Below are 20,647 nucleotides of genomic sequence, written 5' to 3'. Positions count from 1 at the left end.
CATTCAACATTTTACAAAACAAGGACAAAACAGATGCGTAGCAAATGAAATTTATGGTTGAAAAAAATCACAAATATATAAAAATACAATTTTGATAAGGAACAGCAGTTTTAAAAATTTGTAATTCTAGTTATTTTAGCATTTTAGTATTTATGGTGCAGCTTTTTATATTATCTACATGGCATTACATACATAAACAGTATACATACTTAAATAAATAAACTCTATAATAAATAAATAGCTGTATATATTATTACAAAAATAAATCTTAAATAAATCTGGACGGTTCAATGTATCACAATATACTTTAAATAACAAACAACAATATCATATGTAAAACATATATGAAAAACAAATGCTGTGAATTTAGAACACTGTTAAATTTTATACATTCTCCATATTTATGTACCATATTTCAATGTTATTGAGACAATTGTGTCAGTGTTTAAATTATAAACTGTAATAAATAATAATATAGATCTAATTATATTAAATCTCAACAAAAGAAAAAAATGGTCATAAACATTCATTACTTAGTAATAGCTATTTATGATAATCTGCAAAAAATAATGGTAAAAAAATAACAACTTAAGACCAGTTTTCTTATGAAAATGGCATGTCATATTCCTAATGCTTTGAAGGGCAATTCATATAAAGAACCTTTAGATTCAGTTACCTTTTCTTACTACCCCTTTTTTAATACAATATTTTAATAATATAGAATTAAAATTATTGGTAAACTTCAGTGATTTTTCTCAACAGATTCTAAAATCCTGCAGTAGTGTAAATTTCATGGTTCTAAAAATTTATGTTTCTGAAAATATTTCCGTACTGTAAATATAAACAAAAGACTTTGAATTTACGAAACAAGTTATTCTACTTTTTTTATCTAAGCTTTTAGGCACTTAAATATCTAACATTAAAGTCCTGATAATTTATAGTTATAATTTCAAACTCATGTTAACCTTTAAAGAAAAATTTACAATACAAAATTAATTTCTGAGGCAAACAGTCTATGGGAGATAACTCTTAATAATTTTCTACTAAAATCTGAATTCAAGTATAGCATAGATGCCAACCCCTTTTGAGACAATCAACAAACTATCAAATTTTCCGTATTTTTGAAAAGTTTTCAGTAATCATTCAAAAACTTGCATTTACCAATAAAAATTACTGACAAGTGGTTGCAAAATGATGTGCACTAAAATTTGTCGTTCAACATGTTGTCTGTAGTATGAATTCCATTCATTAATTGTTTAGATGTTCTCGACTCGTACATTTTCGTTTTGTCAAGGAGAAGTAGATAAAGGGGGAAAGCTACTTCATAAAATGCAAGTTTTCCTCTTCGGAAGTCATTTAGTTCCCATCAATAGGTTGATAACTCCCGAGAAACCGGAAACATTACATTGTCGTTTTCTAAATACCGGACTAGGACGGAAAAGTAATGATAAAAATCCGCGATTTACAAAATTGAACGGCGATGATTGGGAATCCGTAACTATTCGACTTTGACCGTAATAGCGTAGTTTGTATCGCAAAATCGGAAAAACTACGGAAAAATCGTAATGGTTGGCATCTATGGTATAGCCAATTTTTACAAACCAAGAGATTTTAACTTTTATTTTACATTTTTGCAAGTACACAAAAATGTATATCATTACAAAAATTAAGCTGCAGTTGAATCATAGTGACTAATCCTTTGTGTTGAAAAAAAAACCTTCAAAAGATTTTTTTTTCATTTTAAAAAGGATAATTTTACACATATCCAATGGTACAAATAGTGCCTTTGAACAAAGATTTCAATTTAGTTCTAAAAAAATCCGATACAAGTGAGCATGTTATTTTCGACATAAAATAACAATAATTGATGTAAAATCTTTTTTCCTCATAATTTTATAATCTATTTTTAATCCGTCTTCCATCCAATCATGGTCCACCAAAATTAAACACGAGATTAGAAATCTGAGATTCACTATGTATAATATCTTGGTGTCATGAACCCATCTCCTCCTTAGTCTGAGTACATCTTCTATATGGTTGATTAGAATGTGCAGCATTAAATGATCAGTGACTTATGTGTACTAAAACGTAGCACCTTGACTTGACTTTATAACTATGTATTATCATCATCTAAAAAGAGAAAAAACAATTATTAATCAAGAAACTGTAGATAAAATATGAAATAGTATTAAGCAATTCTATCAAGATACTACTGTAACCAGGTGATAAGCACTGCACAATAGCAACCTCAGTGTAATGTCAATTTGTATGGGTGACTGACATGGATTAGTAATCTTTGATAGCAACCTCCAACCTCGTAGCTTATTTAACCAAAATGTCAATTTTACATGTATTGAAGATTTAAAATGATAAATTCTAGTTTTAACTTCTTTTTATTTTATTCTTTTTTGTAGGTTTGATACAACTATAAAGTCAACATTGGCAGATGCCATGGTCACAACTCTAGGAGACAAAAGTCGTAGAAAACACTTGATAAGAAGGTTAAAACTATAGATGATGACTTTTAAGATTAGATGATGAAGACTCAATTTTATTTGACAAACCAAGAGTTGAAAACTAGGTACAAAATCTCCCAAGCCAGCTGGTCAGAGTAAGACACCTTCCTTAAGTGCACTGTTTTCTTTTGATGGTTTTATTTTATCTAAGATACATACTATATTTCTATGTAAATCTGTTTTTAATATGAGTTTTTATAGTAGTTTTTGCATGACTTGTCTAAATATTTATGTATAGTCCTGGATATAATAGTTTTATAATTTTTCACATGACTAACCTCAATATTTCTGTATAGTTCTGGGTATAATTGGAGTTTTAATTGTATTTTTTACATCGTCTACGCCTCTTTCATACTCATCAACATCGGCTAAGTCTTCATCCAGTGAAGATGTTAACTGCTGAAGTAACAGATCTACTGCCTGGAAAATACAAATGGTTCATACTTTAATACAAAGAATACATTAACAATAATTATTTAATTTATGATTTATGTTGTTAAGTGCCAGTCTTTAGAATGGTAATTTCAAAATATGACTAAAAAAAAATAACAACCTAATTGCCCTATATTTAAGTAACCATCATCCTTAGTTAGAAATGGTAGGTCATTCGAACCAAATTATATCTTGAACTACCAGAAGAAGAAAAACAAACAAATTTTATATCCAAGTGTCCTTACACATTTTTAACATAAATATTTTTTTTTAAATTGTTAATAATTTTCACTAGAATTATAACAGGTTTATTTTTGTATTGATATTATGTGCCTTTTCTCAGTACCTGTCTTTTCTTATTGTTCTATTATAAGTTATATGGTTCACTAGTCTACTGACCCCTACAAATCCATAGAGGATTAGAAAAATCCATAGGGATGAGGTTGTAGAAAGTTTGTTTTTTATGAACATTTGACTTCATGTTTAACCAATAGTAAAAAATTCTAAAAAAAATTGTATCCCACAAATCATAATCATCTATTAAATATAAATGAAAAACCAAGAATGACGCATTTACAACAATTCATATTAATTTATTTATATCATGCATAATTCACAAACATAAATTGCTCTTGAAAATAGGTTGATTTCTAGTCTACATGTATTTATAAAATTGAGAAAGGAAATGGTGAATGTGTCAAAGCGACAACCACCCGACCATAGAGCAGACAACAGACGAAGGCAACCAATGGGTCTTCAATATAGCGAGAATTCTTGCACCCGTAGGCAGGGGTCGAATTTAAGCTTTTTTGTGTACTGGCCAGCCGGACCAGTGGACTGAAAACTCTACTGGTCCGGCTCCAAATCTACTGGTCCTGCAAAAATGATATTAATTTGACTAACACTAATATAAATGACAGATGTTTAATTTTATTTTGATGCTTTCGTTTACATAAGTTAGACAGTAACAAGGGAATAGTCTTTATTCTGGTTTTGATAAAGGCTTTGGTAATCTCAATGATTTTCCTTATCAAAATCAGGATCAAGGACAGAAAAAATATTAACATTGTCTTCCAAGACATCGCAATCCTCACGACGACCATAGGGTGCCTGACTAGGTTGTCTGGAGTGGTGTCCAGAAATATTCCACATTTCAATAGCCGGGACCGGATCAAATGATGCTATATCTTCAGTGAGAGACATAATGAATAAAAGATCTGATGAAACAGTTGGACTCAATTTTGATCGCCAATCATTCTTTACAAGTTTCATCTCAGAAAACTCCCTTTCTGCAACAGCAGAACGAGCAGGAAGGGACAGGAGTCCCAATAAAGGTCCTATCCCCCTCTTTTGTATAATGCAACCATTCACGATCAGTGGCGGATCCAGGAATTTTCATAAGTGGGGGCCCACTGACTGACATAATAGGGGGCCCGTTTCAGTCACACTTCAGTGATTTCCCCTGCCCCCCCCCCCCCCCCCCTCCCAAATCCGCCTCTGACGCTCTTTTTCCCATGATTTTTGGTATTTGCGTTTCCTTTTGTCACTTTCGTATACTTATACGATATTTCAATCTTCCTTTTGATTTTCAGTTATCTTAATTTTTTGGTCCAGCGGTTTAACTCCTTCCAAACATTTCCACATTTTATATTGTTGTGAAGGACGCTCACCCGAGATATTAATTTTCTTGATCAATTGTAATACCCCCAGTACCATGTAATTGATTTCACAGATAATTTTTTTTGTAAACAAACGGAGATTGCAATACAATCAGTGATTTTTATCGACAAATTTCTACTGGTCCGCCGGACCACCAGCTGCCAAAATCTACTAGTCGGACACAGATTTTACTAGTCCCGGACTAGCGCTAATTTGGACCCCTGCCCGTAGGCGTCCTTCAGCTGATAATGGACGTCATACTAAACTCCGAATTATATACAAGAAACTAAAATTAAAAATGTATTTGACTTACTACATCAGTGGTGACTTTTTCATGTAACTTCCTGAGTGGGTTGTTAGATGATGTTTTCTCTCTGTGATCTTGTACAGTGTAAAATTGTTCTATTAACAAGTCTAACAATATATCTACAAAGTAAAAACATGCAAATATTAGTCGATATACTTCTATGGTTTTATAATTTATGAGAGTTTACCTACTTTTTAATACAAAATGGTCAATAATTATTGAAAATAAATGAGAAGTTAATTTATAAAATGCTTGCATTCATTTCTTTAAAATATTTCAACCACGGAATTCCTTAGTAAAGTTAAGTTTATTCTTATAGTAATTTCTTTTTTTTTTTTGTCTGACATCTTTTTTCTAAATTACTTAGGGTAAACATGGTGAAAGCAATTTTTTACAAAATGTTCTATGGGTAGATGTTACTCATATTATATCAGGGAAATGATATTTTACGATATCGTTATGTAGAAAACCTAATAATTTGTAAATTATGTGTTTTTTTTTTATCTTTTTCAGGCTCTGCTGACAGTTGACAAAAGTATCCAGCTTAAAAAATTCTCATCACACATTGTGCATTAACTGTTAATATCTCCTTACAATTGTGAAATTGCTGATATTGTTTCTGCTTATGTTTTAACACTGTGCAACTGAGCAAGGTGATAAAGCATCAGGGAAGGATGATAAGTAACTTTATATCTTACCATCTAAATATTTATTCGCATGATCACTTTGTGACCATACTCGTCCCTGACTAGCAACCATAGACAATATATAGTCCAATAAAATAGATTCCTGAAGTTTATCTCCTGCCTGCTTAGCCACCTGTAACAACACAATCATAGAAGTTGAGATGCCGTCAATGGCTTATAGGAATTTATTGCTTAAAATATGGAAATCATATAGGCTTCTTAGGGTCATGTCTGTCATGTGTGTTTTACATAAACTGTTTTGTTATTAATTAATTCAGCTGTTATTTTTGTAAATTTAATTGTTTCATATTTTATATGTCATGGCCTTTAAAAAGTGACAACACAGAATGGGTTTTTCTCATTGTTGAAAGTTGTATGGTTGCCTATAGTTGCTTACATCCATTTCTTTGAACTTTGGTTGATAGTTGTCTCATTGGCAATACTACATCTTCCTTAATTTTATACCATTAAAAAGTCTAATACTTTAAAAATATCTCTCTACAACAATCAATAGTACATATAAAGAAAAAAACCCAGTTGTTCAAATAGACAAAACTTTTTACATACAAATTATGCAATAAAGAAAGACATAATGATTTGTTAGCACACAAATTCCTCATTCACCATTGAAACAAAATAAGCAGTAATTTTTTCACATTCAAATGAAATTTTTAGTCAAAGGGAATTTCTTAATATGACAAATGATTTGATAAATTTAGGTTTACACAAATTTACAAACTTAGAATGAACCCAGGAGCTATCATTCTATCAACATATTAATAGTATTTCATTGATAAATTTTAATTCTCCAGCAAGTCTAAATTTTTGTGATTTCATTTGTTATATTTTCAGGATATTTATATCTTTGTCCTAATAAAGATTCAAAATGTTTATATGATTACCTCATGAAGACATTTTACTTAGTACAAAACACTTGTATTCCTGTTATATCAACATAGTCATAAATTGACTTTTTGGGAAAATTTGACCTGATCACAAACCCAAATCTTTCAGTATCAAAATAGAAACATTATTACCTCTTTCAATTCTCTCCTTTCTATTTTCGAGTCATACTGACTAAGGACTTCCTCAGCAATCTCTGGAGCCTCCTCGTCCACCTCTTGTACCAGGATATCCTCCTCTATAATCTGTTCTATCACAGCATCGGTTATAACATCATTTATCTAAAAAACATGTTGCCAATTATTATCAATACTGTTTTCACAATTTGATCAAATATTTTATATTGTTTCAAAAACAATATCTACCAAAACAGCAAACACAAAACAAGTCATAGTAAGTGCTGTAATATAGTCCGATAATATAAGACTTTGTAGGTCCATATCATGGTTAAACATTGACAGTAAAAAAAAAAATGTATACAATAAAAAAAAAATTGAATGCACACTTTATGGACAAACAAAGTTTGTTTTTTTATCATGTTCAGTGGTTGATGTTTGTTGATGTGGTTCATATGTTTTCTAGTGTTTTATATAGATGAGACTTGATTTTTCTGTTTTTCTATTGAATTGTTTTACACTAGTCATTTAGGGTTCTTTTATAGCTTGCTGTTTGGAGTGAGCCAAGGCTCTGTGTAGAAGGCCGTACTTTGACCTATAATTGCATTACATTGTGACTTGGATGGAGAAATTGAATTAACAATTTTTAGAAAAATGCATTGAAAATCTTCATGACTGTACTTTGACCTATAATGGTTTACATTTTACAAATTGTGACTTGGATGTAGAGTTGTCTCATTGGCACTTATACCACATGTTCTTATATCTATGTACAAATACCTTCTTTAAAAAAAACTAAATCATTCATCTATAACACATAACAATTAACAGAAAGTGTGGATCAAACGTTATTACATGTATAAATATAAGATTGAGGTTAAGAAATGTGTATTAAATTGCCACAACTCATTTATATAACACAAGAGATTTTATCTCTGGTCATGTAAGATTTGATTAGGAGTGTAGGTGATTCATATTAATCCAAACAAGTGCGATTGTTTGTAAATCATGATAGTCAGTCATACTGGTATTGTTCAAGTGCTCTTACTTGCCTCAGGTAAGTACTGGAATAATAAGCATGTATGAAAAGGGTGGGAATCAAAATTGATATCAATACACAACAGCATAAGATACAGAGAAAATACTTTCAATTCACATCAACTGTGTAAATTTGATACATAATCTTTTCACTGTGTTTCATAAATAGGAATATATTATAATTTTTATTCAAAATGAACTTTATGGAAGTGTTTATCTAAAATTGAGTAGCTGTTCAACATCTCTTTTGTTATCTATTATAGATTTCAATATGATTGGCAATAATGAAAAAAAAATAACATTTAAGGGCAATAACTTCTATTAGAAGTCATCTGACAGTTTTGGCATACTGTGAAAGTACTTTAATTTGTGGGTATCAATTTTATAGGTTTCAGCTATATTTACATGTTCGTGGGTTTTTAAATTTGTGTATTTAAGTTTTCTAGAAAGAAAAAAAATGAAAAATTGAAGCCTTTAGAAACAACAGTTACACTTAGTCTGGATTGAAAGAAATTGCTAAGTAAACATTGACCCGTATAAATCGTAGTGTCAACATTATTTAACCCAAGATAAAGTGATCAACAGATAAAAGACCATCAAATATGTTAATTAGGCCATAAACATGTCATCTAAAGAAAACAGTAACATAAACAAATGCTATAAACGTATCTTGAATTGTAAAATACATGTATTTCTAATCAAAATAAAGCCCAGCATATGCATGAAATTATTATTTCACATATGTACGAGAACTATGATGATATAAAATGAACACATTATCATACAATACAAGCATATCAATACCGGAAATCTGACTTTCATCGATCAAGATATTTTTTTATGAGAATTAACGATCAAAAGTTGTACAGTTTAGGTTATTAAAGATTAAATGCATATATGCCTGCATGCAGTTGTAGTTCATAGTGCATTTGCCCTGTGACTACTATTAGAGAATTGTCAGATTTGGCGTTATTCAATATCTTCTCTAGATTATTTTGGATTCGAGCACCACTGATGAGTCTTTTAGTCCTGGTGTCTATGATGAGTTTATTTATAACAGTAGTCAAACCTACATGGGTATCTTTCCATGTCTTGATTTGGACAATGGTTGTTTTATTTAGTTGGACACTTAAATTCGAGGATAAAGTCATCTACAAAAACCACAAAAATTGGTACCCCACAAATAAAAGTACTTTCACAGTATATGGACATTTGGTTGAACTAAAAATTCTTCACATTTCCACTTGGTCAGATTTTCCTTATTCATAATGATTTCAAAATAATACCAGTAGACAAAAATTACATTTTACCTAAATGTTCTATGTTTAGCCATGTCAGACATCTTGGTTGGCAGAAAGGGTCAGCGGACACATTTTTAAAACTAGATACCCAGTAATGACTGTGGCCAAGTTTGGTTAAATTCTGCCCTGTAGTTTTGAGTAAAAGATTTTTTACCAGTGGCGGATCGAGAGGTGGGTTCCTGGGCTTGTAACCCTCCCTTTTTTTGGCTGACCAATGCGTTTGAATGGGGACATATAGTTGGACCCCCCTTTTATCCTGGGTTGGGAACCCCTCCTCCCTTTTTTTAAATGGCTGGATCTGCCCCTGATGACAGATGCCAAGTGATGAAAAAAGCTCACTTGGCCAACAAGGACGCAGTGAAATTTTCATATGAGGAAGGATGGTTCACAGGGAAGCTGTGGGCAAGATTCTATGGGGGCTGTCGTGGGTCTCTCGAGGTAGAAGGACAGAAAAATCAAGGCCTCTGTAAAATTTTCATACAAGGGGGGAAATGATCGCCAGGAAGCCGTGCACAAGTTTCATGCAGTAAAAAATTGGATGACCTTTGATTATACCTTGTCACCAGTTGTTCAACAGCTGTTTCATTGATGTTTATTGTTTCAGCTTAAGACTATTTTTCTAAATCAAATTTCATCTGGCAAATTATGTATATCTTGTTATAAAACCTGTTTCTATTGAAAAAACTGATTAAAGTTTTAATCAAATTCAAATTCAATTCAGTTTTATATTCATACCAATTCTTGTTGAATTTCTTCGATATGATCCTGGATTAAATCGTCTAATACTGTATTAAATGACTCTGAGACATCCTCCTGTCCGACAGGGGCAGCACCGGCTACTAACTCATTTATTCTATCTGCAGTTGGTCTCTGCTGGGAAAATCCCATGTAACTAATAAAGAAAAGAAAAACATTTCAATCTACAAATTTTATGTATAAGTATGTTCAAAATATAGCAGTATGTAATACTAAATGGTAGTTTGAGTTAAAACAAATAAAATTAGACTTGCATTTTGTTTACATGTACATTAATATCTCAATTCTACTTTGGGCAGACTCAATACAAATGAACTGTCGTAGTTATACGAAGAACACAGGAGTATGGGATGTACATGCAGATCTAAGGTAATGCTTGATCAAGAAAATTGTGGTCTGTGATACAATCACACACATACATTAGATGATAACCTGGGTAAAAGATATACATTACAATGATTAAATTCATTTAAATCCCAAACTAGTTTAATAAACCTCAACCTAAAAATTTACTATAAAATATTATAAATGGTTAGTATGACAGATCCATGCAATGTAGGAGTGTAATTATGGTGGGTTTTTTTCTATGGTCGATTTGTTGTTGTCTCTTTGATACATTCCCCATTTCCATTCTCAATTTAATGTTTTAGTTTTACATTAGTCATTTCAGGGCATTAAATAGCTGACTATGCTGTATGGGTTTTACTCATTGTTGAAGGCAATACAGTGACATGTAGTTGACTATTTCTGTTTCATTTGGTCTCTTGTGGAGAGTGGTATCATTGGCAATCATACCCAGCTTTGTATTTTTATATTATATTCATCACTTATTTGTAGAACCTAACATGTAAGAAGCAGACTTACTCTCCAACCAATTCACTCATGGCTTGTCTGACGGCTTCATGTGTCACGTCTGGTAAGACCTCTTCTAATATCTGATTACATATGATCTGTGCCTTGTCATAATATGGATGATTTCTAGGCTGAAATTTTAATAGAATCTATATTTATTATGCATCTTCTTAAAAATATGCACAATTTAAAACTGCACCACAATATTGATTTTTTCTTGTTATTCTCCATTATTTTCCTACTGTGATTTCATGAAATAGATCAACATGGTTATTGACATCTTAAAGAAAGAACACAAATCATGTTGAAAACCAAAGGAAACAAAATGCAAATATTTGCCTACATGCTGTCTACAAAACCAACAATAAAAGATTCCACAGCAATATCTTGTACAATACAATACTTTTTTCACCTTTAAAAATTACAAATAAAATAGGAAATCTGCCCAAAAAGGTCACTTTACATAAAATGTTTACAAATATACATAAGTATTTCTCATGGTGAAACATTTTAACAAATCGAAGTCAGTGTGCTGATTCTAATTGTTTCAAATGTTTTTTTCTCCAATAGTTAAGTAAGTTAAACTTCCTTTCAATAAAATTGTCAAAACTGACAAAAAAACAATATTTGAAATGTTTTCTTTGATATGTATTATACAATTATAGTCTTTGTATGAGATCGATACCTGGTTATATCGACCTAAGAGAAGCTAAGGACAAAGTCTGAGGTCGATATGCTTCCCTAGGTCGATTTAACCTTTAATGGACCTCAACCAAAGCCTACAATTGTTATATTATTAATCAACAACTATTGCATGAACAATGTAAATTTGGGGATTTCCAGAATGTATTTTTTAGTAACATGCTGTATGCCCTGTGCAATATGCTGTTTTTGACCTACGAAAAACTAAACACACCAGTATTGGCGTGCAAACTGAGGAAATACAAATGTTCATGTGATCAAGTTTTAACCAATCACAAATCCTCAAAACTATTCGATTAATAATATAATTCAGTATAAAATACATATTTTAATAAATATAATATAAAATATTTCAAAGCAATAACAGTTTTTGAATTATTCTTTTTTGCACATTGGTTGATCATTTTCTGAAAGACTGTTTTATTAATTTATCTTCTGCCTACATTATATTTGTTCAAACTTTCAATAATATAATCTATGGTGTCAACCGAAAAACCCAGTCTGTGGAATACTATCTATGGTACTAATTTTCTAGCAGTACAAAAACACAAAGTTCAAACTTATATGTGGCAGCTAGCTATATCTAAAATTCTACTTGTGAAAAACAAAACTTTGTGAAATAAATATATGTCCTCTTATGGAATAATGAAAAATTCTATTTGATCAAAATACTTATTTGTAAATAAATGTACATCCCTTTATACTCTTCAACTTGTTTTTTTGAAAGCAAATACCTGAATGATCTGTAGATAATTTATGTCTTCCTCAAGCTAATGTATATTGTTCTTACAGAGGTTTTTTAAGGCTTACATCCCAAACAAATTACAATGCTTTTAAATGGTCTGAATTAATTGTCAATTAACCAGGAAACCCTTGTTTTCTCCTTTTTTTTTGTGTCCCTAATTCCTAAACAGATTGAGCCATAATCCCCAAAGTCAATTCTTACCATTCCTATGTGGCAGGAAAAATTGTAGTATAATATCAGAGAGATTCATACACCGTTCCACAAATTATTGTTTGGAAACTAGAAAAATGCTTATTTTGGCCCCTTTTGGCCCCTAATTCTGAAACTGTTAGGACCATCACTCCTAAAATCAATCCAAACCATTCTTTTGTGGTAATAAACCTTGTGATTATTTCATAGATTTCTATTTACTTAAACTAAAGTTATTGTCCAGAAACCAATTGTATTCGGAAGAAGCTGATGACAACGACAATAACTACCTGATACAATACACGAATAAAAAGTAATTTGAAAGCAAGCATTCATAATTTATAGTCAAACCTGACCAACAGTAGAATATATTGTGTTTATATATATGTATTATTGATGTGGATGTTATTCAAATGTGCACCTACAGTTTATAGACTTTGGTAATAAAAGATATATCAAATATGTGTATATTATATCAATAAAGTTCTATTAGAAAATAGTAAGCAGATATGTGTGTGTTTGTGAGTGAAGTAGTAGTACCATGCACACACAGAGTGGTTAGTAAGAGGGATATGTTAGCTACAAACCAGTTTATTTAGATCGTTTAGTGTCTCTATTAGCAGATCAGGAATTATCTCTTCCAAACAGTCGTTAATAAACCAATTAACAAACCCCTCCGCAAACAGAGGGTGATCATTGTAGTAAAATAAGGAAAGCAATTCCTGTCAAAAACAACACCAAGACAACTGTTAGCAATCGTATGGACAGCAGTTAATGTTATACGTATAACAGAAAAACAACAATTAGCAAAATTATAGACTGCAATTAATTTCAACAAGTTAATAATGTTACAAGACAAAATTGTTTATCAAAAATAACTCTTAGTTCATGTCGTTCTTATCAAAGAATAAAAAATTGTTTAATCTGTTCATATAATATCAAAGCACAATCTACTGTATACATAACTCCTTTACAAATTCTTTAAAAATCAAAAAGAAAGGTATGAACATTTGAATTATCAATTCATGGTCCATCTTTATTCATAGTTATTTTGTGACTTCTGCTATGTCCGAACAACACATATTTTCCTCATGCGACATCCGAACTAAGCATTATTTTGTAGCATTATTTTTGTATCACTTAAATACTTTCATTACAATTTAAAAACTAATACATAGCAATTAGCTCTAACATTTCCTGTTTTAACAAGCAAATTTTCTATTTTTTAGATTCTAACTTTGACATTTACAAAAGCATTTGATCTAGGTATTTAACAAAATCAAGACAACTGGACTAATGTTTGGGCAAAATCTTTATTAATGACCAAGAATTTAAGCATATAAATACAAAAAGTTTCAAATATACAAATAGAATTTATCTTTTAAGGTAAGAAATTATGCATATGTATGTTAAAGAATTTAACCCATTACCAAAGAATCATTAATATATATATTCCAGAGCCTGTTATATTTGAAGAATGCTTTCTAAAAATAGATTCTGATTATATTTTCATAAATTCAAGTTACTTGAAATAAGATTAGAGGAAACAAGAAGTTAAGACAAATGAACACATAAAAGTCATGCATATCATGCAGAATTCTGTTTGGTGCTTTTGGAGATCAGTCCTTGATTTAAAAGAAAGAAAATAGAAATCAATACTTTAAGAGAACACTATTATTCTTCAAGAAATCAAGAACTGATTATGAGTTTCATATCTTAAAGTATAAAGAACTCCAATCATTGCAAACTGTTATAAAATCAAATCTGATTAGAGAATACAAAAGAATTCTTCCTGAAAATAAAGTCTCATAAATTCAGAAATGATTGGGTTTTTAAACGTGAGGGCTTACAGGGTATTAAAAAATATTACTGATAACTACATTAGAAATTTTCTATTACAAAATAAGGGGCCGTTTATGAGTAGTCCCAGAGAAAATTACCATCATAACATTTTTGTAGCCAGTTCCAAATCATTTGATTTTGTTTTGTCAGGTAGCAAATATTTAAAACAAATGCGAATGTTTTTTTTCTGTATCAAGGTATGGAAATTTGGTGTAAGAATATGAAATCGCATTAAAGTGTATTTAATCTCTTAATTTTGAATGGTGTTTCCAGATTCCCTATAATAATATATACCCTTAATTTCTGAATTTACAGCTTTTAATAAATTAAGAATTGACTATGTGATAATACATACCGGTTCATCTTTGTATCGTTTGGCCACCATATCATCAATATTCTCTGGTGTGTAGGGAGATGGCTGTGTTTCTATATACTATAATAACAATTTTGCATATATAATTTCAATGTTATTACACAGATTTTTGTAATTGCAATACTTGTACTACAGTAAACTACTAATACAGATCCAATTCAATTATTATTCGTTAAATTAATTGCAATCATTACAATATACAATAGCACTTTAATTTTTTTATTGTTTGTACATGACAAGACTATTTTCTATATAAAGAGAGACAACTCCTATTAATCTTAGCTGAAAAATATTAAAATTTTACAATTCATTTTCTCATTGAAAATGATACATGCTACTACTTCTGACTTAAGAAGTCGCTGATATCGAACTGTTACTGTCTTTTAAAGATAGTTTTTGTATAAAATTATTGGTTTTTAAAATCTCCACAACATTCTATGAAGTCTTTTTCGTTGAATGGTACCAGTTGGATTCTGTTTGCCATTTTTACCTTATAACACGTATATGATGCTTTTAAAATGTTTCATTTGGCATATTTTACAGTCTACTTAAAACAAAAGATACATTATATAATTTTGTTCAATAACAACTGTCTATTTATGCACCTAAAACTCAGTTGCTTATATTTTAAATTATTAAGGATCCAGAAATATTTCTTCCATCTAAGCTCTTATTAAGTCTTTCCACTTTTCTGTGGAAAGACCTATTGTTTTTCTTCTGATTATTATTACTATTATTTTTTTTCTCTTTTTCCGCCACTTTTTTTCTGACAGTGCTTTTTTCTTCGCAAGATGTCACTTAAGATTTTTAGCGTATGATATCAAACAGTTAATACGATTTTGAAACTGACCCTGTTAAGCCTAACACTTTTTATTGTAAGAGTTATCTCCCAAAACACGGTTTTTCTTGTGTACAAATGTTATTGTAATTGGTAAACCATAAGTGATAGAGACCTAGGTTCTATTGATTTGAGGTCCTTGGTCCAAAAAAAAAAGAAAATAGGGTCAAGGTCAAAGTTCAAGGTAATTTCTAAATTTGGATTTTGGCTTATTTTTACCTCTTTTCAAACACAATAAAAGATATCGACAACATATTTTACTTAATTGTTAGTTGCGACATGTAGTAACACATAAATATTGGTTTAAAGGGTATGCTTACTTCAAATTAGAGTTTTCTCCCCTCTTTTTTTTTAAAAACATGCATATGGTGATATAACTCATGAACCAAATATAATTAAGACCTAGGGTCTTTTGATTTGAGGTCCTCGGTTGATGACCTTGAAATTGAGATCAAGGACTTAGGTCATAGGTTAAATTGACATTCTAGATTTTGACCTTTGCTTTTACCTCATACATGTATGTATACATGATAAAGCCATGTGACTTTTTGCATTAGGTTTCAAGCCATTTAACCTTGGAAAAGCTAACAGGAAGTGCCCTTATGTAAACGGGAAGTAGCTATTTTTTGTACTTCATTAATATAAAAGTATATAAAATGAGATATTTATGGAATCAGTGTCAAGTAAAATATACATTTTTGGAATCAGCATTCAATAAGCTATCATTTGACGCTGGAAATAACATTTAAACCGAATTTTACAACTTTCATATCACATAGTTTTTGGTGGAAAGACCTTCAATTGTTCTCTGAACAATTGGTTTTTAATTTACCTTATACTTCTTCAAAACATCATTTCTATCTGAATCAAACACTTCATCTCTCCGTCTAGTTTGATGATGTTCCTGACCGTAGCCATTGTAAACAGGAAGTGAGTGATTGACCCTGGGACTTTTCTGATACCTGGACTGTCTCCCACCATGAGGTTGAGAGTGATGAACATTGGACTGTTTTTCCTGGGCCCTCTTTGCTCTCTTGTCACGAGCCTTTTTACTTTTGTACCCATGTTGAGGTGGTGGGGGATAGTATATTTGGAATGGAGCTCCCCACACTACTTGAGGGGGTGGTGCATGATGTCCTTGAGGGGGTCCATGGTGTCCTTGAGGATGCTGATAGGCTGGGTATCCATAGGCAGGATATGGGTATTGCTGAGGCATGACATACTGTTGTTCTTCACCAGAATCATCATCTGTATCTTCTCCCCAACTGTCATAATCTGGTGTTCTGAGATTTAAAGCAAGAAATGGTTACTTCATACAAAATACAGAATCCATATTTTTTCATTCACTATCTTTATCTTTTATTCAGAAAGATGATTGTATTTTCTAACAACTGATTTTTCTAATGATTGTTTTTTATTTAAACCAAGTGTTTTTGCTAGCGCTCGTCATTTTTGTAATTTACAAAAGTTTTTTTCAAAATGACGAAGTATTTCAAATCAATTTCGTCACTTAAATTTTGAAAGTGTAAAAATATTTTTGCACGAAAATTTTTATGTGGATTTTGTTAGTCCATCTTCTGAATAGGATTAAAAGGGCAAAGATCTTAAAACACTTTTTTATATTGCCTTTGCCATATGTTCATGTGCATGTCGAAAGTAAGTTGACCTTTTTCAGTACCCTGACATTTTTTCCCCTGTAATAAATAGGATCTCATTTCTTTAGAAAATCAATATTCCAGCAATAACACCTGTCCATGAATAATGATTGCCATTTTTAGTACACTTACTGATGACTACGTCTGTGAACAGGGGGGACAACTCCATATTTACTTCCCCTTAAATTGCTCTTGTGTCTTACTTTATCACGCTCATGAGGAGTTTCGATCCTGAAAATATAATTAACATGTGTATTTATAAACCTTAACAAATCTTTTTTCTTACTTAAAAGATAAAATGAACACTTGAAAATACATGAATTAATACAACTTTACAATACCCATAGTGATACATGTAACTGATGTTATTAGTAGTTTCCTTTTCTTGTTTGTTTGTTTCTGTATTCTCAAACTATTCTTTTTATCCTTGTTTTCAAAATTCCAATAGACAATGATAGGGAACATTGTATTTAACCAAATCTGTTCTAATGGGAAATAAATCAGTTTGATAAATGAAAATGAAGCATCTTTCAATCACCTTCAATTTTTTTCTATTGATATTATCCTGACCTGAAATTTTAGCAACTACATGTATCATGACTAATCATGTACCTTGTAGGAACTTAAAAACTTCAACTGAAAGTATGACATAGAATGTACAATATTTATTATCCCAAATCTTCCTTTACCTATATAAAAGTATTTACATGTACATGTACAATGTATATCAATACATGTAAGCAACAAACTCATCAGCAACAACATGTTCAGTCTTGCTAGATTTTATCAGTCAAAGTACTCTTTTTAAAACATATTTCTCAATACCTGTTTAGATAGGCAGGTGAGGTAGGTTTTCTGTATTTTCCATAAGGTGAATGTGACCTCCTTCCTCCTTCCTGTGGAGATCTGTTGTACCTTCCTGGAGGTGTTCCTCTTTGTGGTGAGTATCTATTAGGAGGTGTATGTCCGTCACTTACTCGTGACTGGATTCTTCTCAAACTGAAAATAAATGTATATATACTTGGTAATATAAATATCCTAATATACATTCTTACAATTATTCTTAAAAATGAGAAAAAAAATCATATAACACTGCATAAAAGAATATATGATTTGCCTTGTATTTGCATTTATTGTTTTAAATTACATTTACTTTTCTTCACACATCATTTTCTGAGGTATTTGTGACACACAGCATTCCTTTTGCAATCAAACAACTCTGTTAAATTTCTATTCAAAAGATTACAATTGATGTACAGTGTAATATTTTAAAACCAGGTTATTATTGTATGTATATGAAGTCTATCAAATGTATGATCAGGTATGACAAGACTGCTTTTTATAAGGGAAGGTATGCAACATAAAACAAACTAAAATTTGTTTGATCTTCTCTTCCTTTAAATGTGTTGATCTAGGTTTTCTTTGAGCAGATATAAAATTTATTGGTTTGCTAAATTAGTAGTATAGTTTGGTGTTCAATGGAATTGTAGTCTGTAACATGATGGTATCTAAATAAACTTTCACCTATTAAGCTATTTGACAGTTTTTTATCGATAAACCTATGTTTATTTTTGATCCATACAAAAGTTTGCATTCTGTATTTATTTTGTAAATATTAGTCATGATAGTTCCACCTGTTTAATTTTGAATTCATATTAAATCATAGAAAAATGGATTCTTACCCACCCCCAAAAGATCCATAATTATGTAATCTGTTAATGATAGTACATAAATTTCATCCGCTCTTAAATTCACATCATTAGAAATTGAATAATAGATATTTTGCTAAATTTCTTCAGTTTTTGTTAACAATTTTAAATGTAACATTAGCATAGATGCCAACCCCCTTTTGACACAATCAGTAACAAACTATCAAATTTTCCGTATTTTTGAAAAGTTTTCAGTAATCATTCATAAACGTGCATTTACCAATAAAAATTACTGACAAGTGGTTGCAAAGTGATGTGTACGAAATTTGTCGTTTAACATGTTGTCTGTAGTATGTATTCCATTCATTTATTGTTCAGATGTTCTCGACTCGTACATTTTCGTTTTGTCAAGGACAAGTAGAGAAAGGGGGAAAGCTACTTCATAAATGCAAGTTTGCCTCTTCAGAAGTCAGTTAGTTACTCAACAATAGGTTGATAACTCCCGAGAAACCGGAAGCATTACATTGGCGTTTTCTAAATACCGGACCAGGACGGAAAAGTAATGATAAAAATCCGTGTTTTACAAAATTGAACGGCGATCATTGGTATAAATCCGTAACTATTCGACTTTGACCGTAATAGCGTAGTTTTTATCGCAAAATCGGAAAAACTATGCAAAAATCGTAATGGTTGGCATATATGCATTAGTCCAAACTATTTATTTTTTAGGAATGAATGCTTGTGAGATATACTATTTGCTCATTTTTAAAAGATGGCTTTCTGTGGAAAACTACAAAATTGTTTTGTTCATAAGAAAACATGTATGATTTTTACTGCAACTTTTGCTGAAGAGGTACAATTTGGGTACTGTAATGTTAAGCATCATTTCATTTTCTTACAAGTACTGAGGGAGGGTAGAAGGGGTCCTGATCCCGAAATCCAGGGCTTAAAAACATGAAATCCTGACAATGCCTGAGGTCCTGAAATTTGAAAAAAAAAATAATCCTGGATTCCGAAAGGGGCAACCCCTAGCTTAAAAACACCCGATCCCGGAGTCCAGATAAAAGTCCTATCCCTCTTCAGCCATACTGTTATATGCAGGCAAATGTCTTTATGTGTTTTCTGATGTCTTGATTTCAAGTTTGTATTTGCGCAGTTGAAGTTCCTATTTAGTATGATACCAGTGTTTTACCAGCAGTGAATTTAGAATTTGTATGGTAATTTGGAAAGATTTTTCCAGTTCATCTAGGCATTTCAAGTTTACATGTGTATGCTTATTTAGAATGACAAGTTGTTTTTGTCGTAACTGTGTGCAAATTCAGAACTTTTAATGATTGGACTAAAAGCAGTAGGGTATAGCCTATATGGGACCCCTCATGTAGAAGAAGGCCCAAAACTGGGACGAATTTGTCCCCGTCCCCCACTGCTACACTATCAATTATAACTTCGGATCAAGCAGATAAAAGATCTACAGAAAAGTTTTATCAACCTGTCTTTGTGCTCCTCCCAAACAACTTTTCTATTCTGGGCCGACAAAGACATGTTTTGGGTGCATTTTCTTGGAGTTTTATCACAAATTCTTCGTGTTGTTTACACCTGTTGATTAGTTGCAAACCGGATATTAAAACTGGTTACCGACATACGATACCAGTTGACGGTGTCACTAATTAGAGACAAGTTAAATTTTTAAGGACAAGAAGCGACACGAAGCGTCAAGAAGCATGTTTAGAAACAAAATAGTTTAAACTTGAACTATTACTTGCAGTTGATTATTTGCTATATCAGTGATATTAAGAAGTAAAGTGTAGATTTTAAAATACTTTATGCAATCCTTAATATTTTTCAAAAGCCATTTGCTGTATGCAAAAATGTGTCCGCCATTACGTAAAATCCCACAGGTTCCCGTAAACTTTGACATCATAATTTTAAATATTTGACGTCACAATATAAAAGCGATTGTTGCTTGACGTCAAAAGGTGATTCGGAGTAGATCTAAGGTCATTCGGAGGCAAGATTCAGCTAAATACCAAAAGTGTAAATACGTAGTATTTGACCCGCGAGTGTGTGATTCATTCAAAATCGATTTGT

General features: G+C 31.2%; 1 protein-coding gene across 2 annotated transcripts; it reads right to left on the bottom strand.

Moving 5' to 3' along the window:
• Positions 1-1,768: 1,768 nt before the first annotated feature.
• On the bottom strand, positions 1,769-20,203 carry LOC134720903 (uncharacterized). Of its 2 annotated transcripts, XM_063583464.1 has the most exons (13): positions 20,049-20,203; positions 17,736-17,909; positions 17,043-17,141; positions 16,088-16,538; positions 14,400-14,477; positions 12,790-12,924; positions 10,579-10,697; positions 9,694-9,850; positions 6,638-6,784; positions 5,613-5,733; positions 4,921-5,033; positions 2,795-2,936; positions 1,769-2,130 (listed from the first exon to the last, which is right to left on the bottom strand). In XM_063583464.1, exons 1-12 carry the CDS (start codon positions 20,099-20,101, stop codon positions 2,796-2,798), a joined length of 1,788 nt encoding a protein of 595 aa, XP_063439534.1. In that variant the 5' UTR covers positions 20,102-20,203; the 3' UTR covers positions 1,769-2,130; position 2,795. The 2 variants fall into 2 exon arrangements, with proteins under 2 accessions (XP_063439534.1, XP_063439535.1); XM_063583465.1 differs by lacking the exon at positions 12,790-12,924 and having other exon boundaries at positions 1,770-2,130; positions 20,049-20,201.
• Positions 20,204-20,647: the final 444 nt, after the last annotated feature.

The sequence above is a fragment of the Mytilus trossulus genome, chromosome 6 (genome assembly GCF_036588685.1).
Source record: "Mytilus trossulus isolate FHL-02 chromosome 6, PNRI_Mtr1.1.1.hap1, whole genome shotgun sequence".
NCBI classification, from domain to species: Eukaryota; Metazoa; Mollusca; class Bivalvia; order Mytilida; family Mytilidae; genus Mytilus; species Mytilus trossulus.
This window is presented reverse-complemented; position numbering and strand designations above follow the sequence as displayed.

What these genes read in the sequence shown, in the direction of transcription:
- LOC134720903 (XM_063583464.1), bottom strand. Translation starts at nt 20,101, where the DNA reads ATGTCTTTGTCGGCCCAGAATAGAAAAGTTGTTTGGGAGGAGCACAAA. An exon ending in TGGGAGGAGCACAAAGACAG is followed by an intron (nt 17,910 to 20,048) that starts GTTGATAAAACT and finishes ATTTATTTTCAG; the next exon opens with TTTGAGAAGAATCCAGTCAC. An exon ending in TAAACGATCTAAATAAACTG is followed by an intron (nt 10,698 to 12,789) that starts GTTTGTAGCTAA and finishes TTAAAATTTCAG; the next exon opens with CCTAGAAATCATCCATATTA.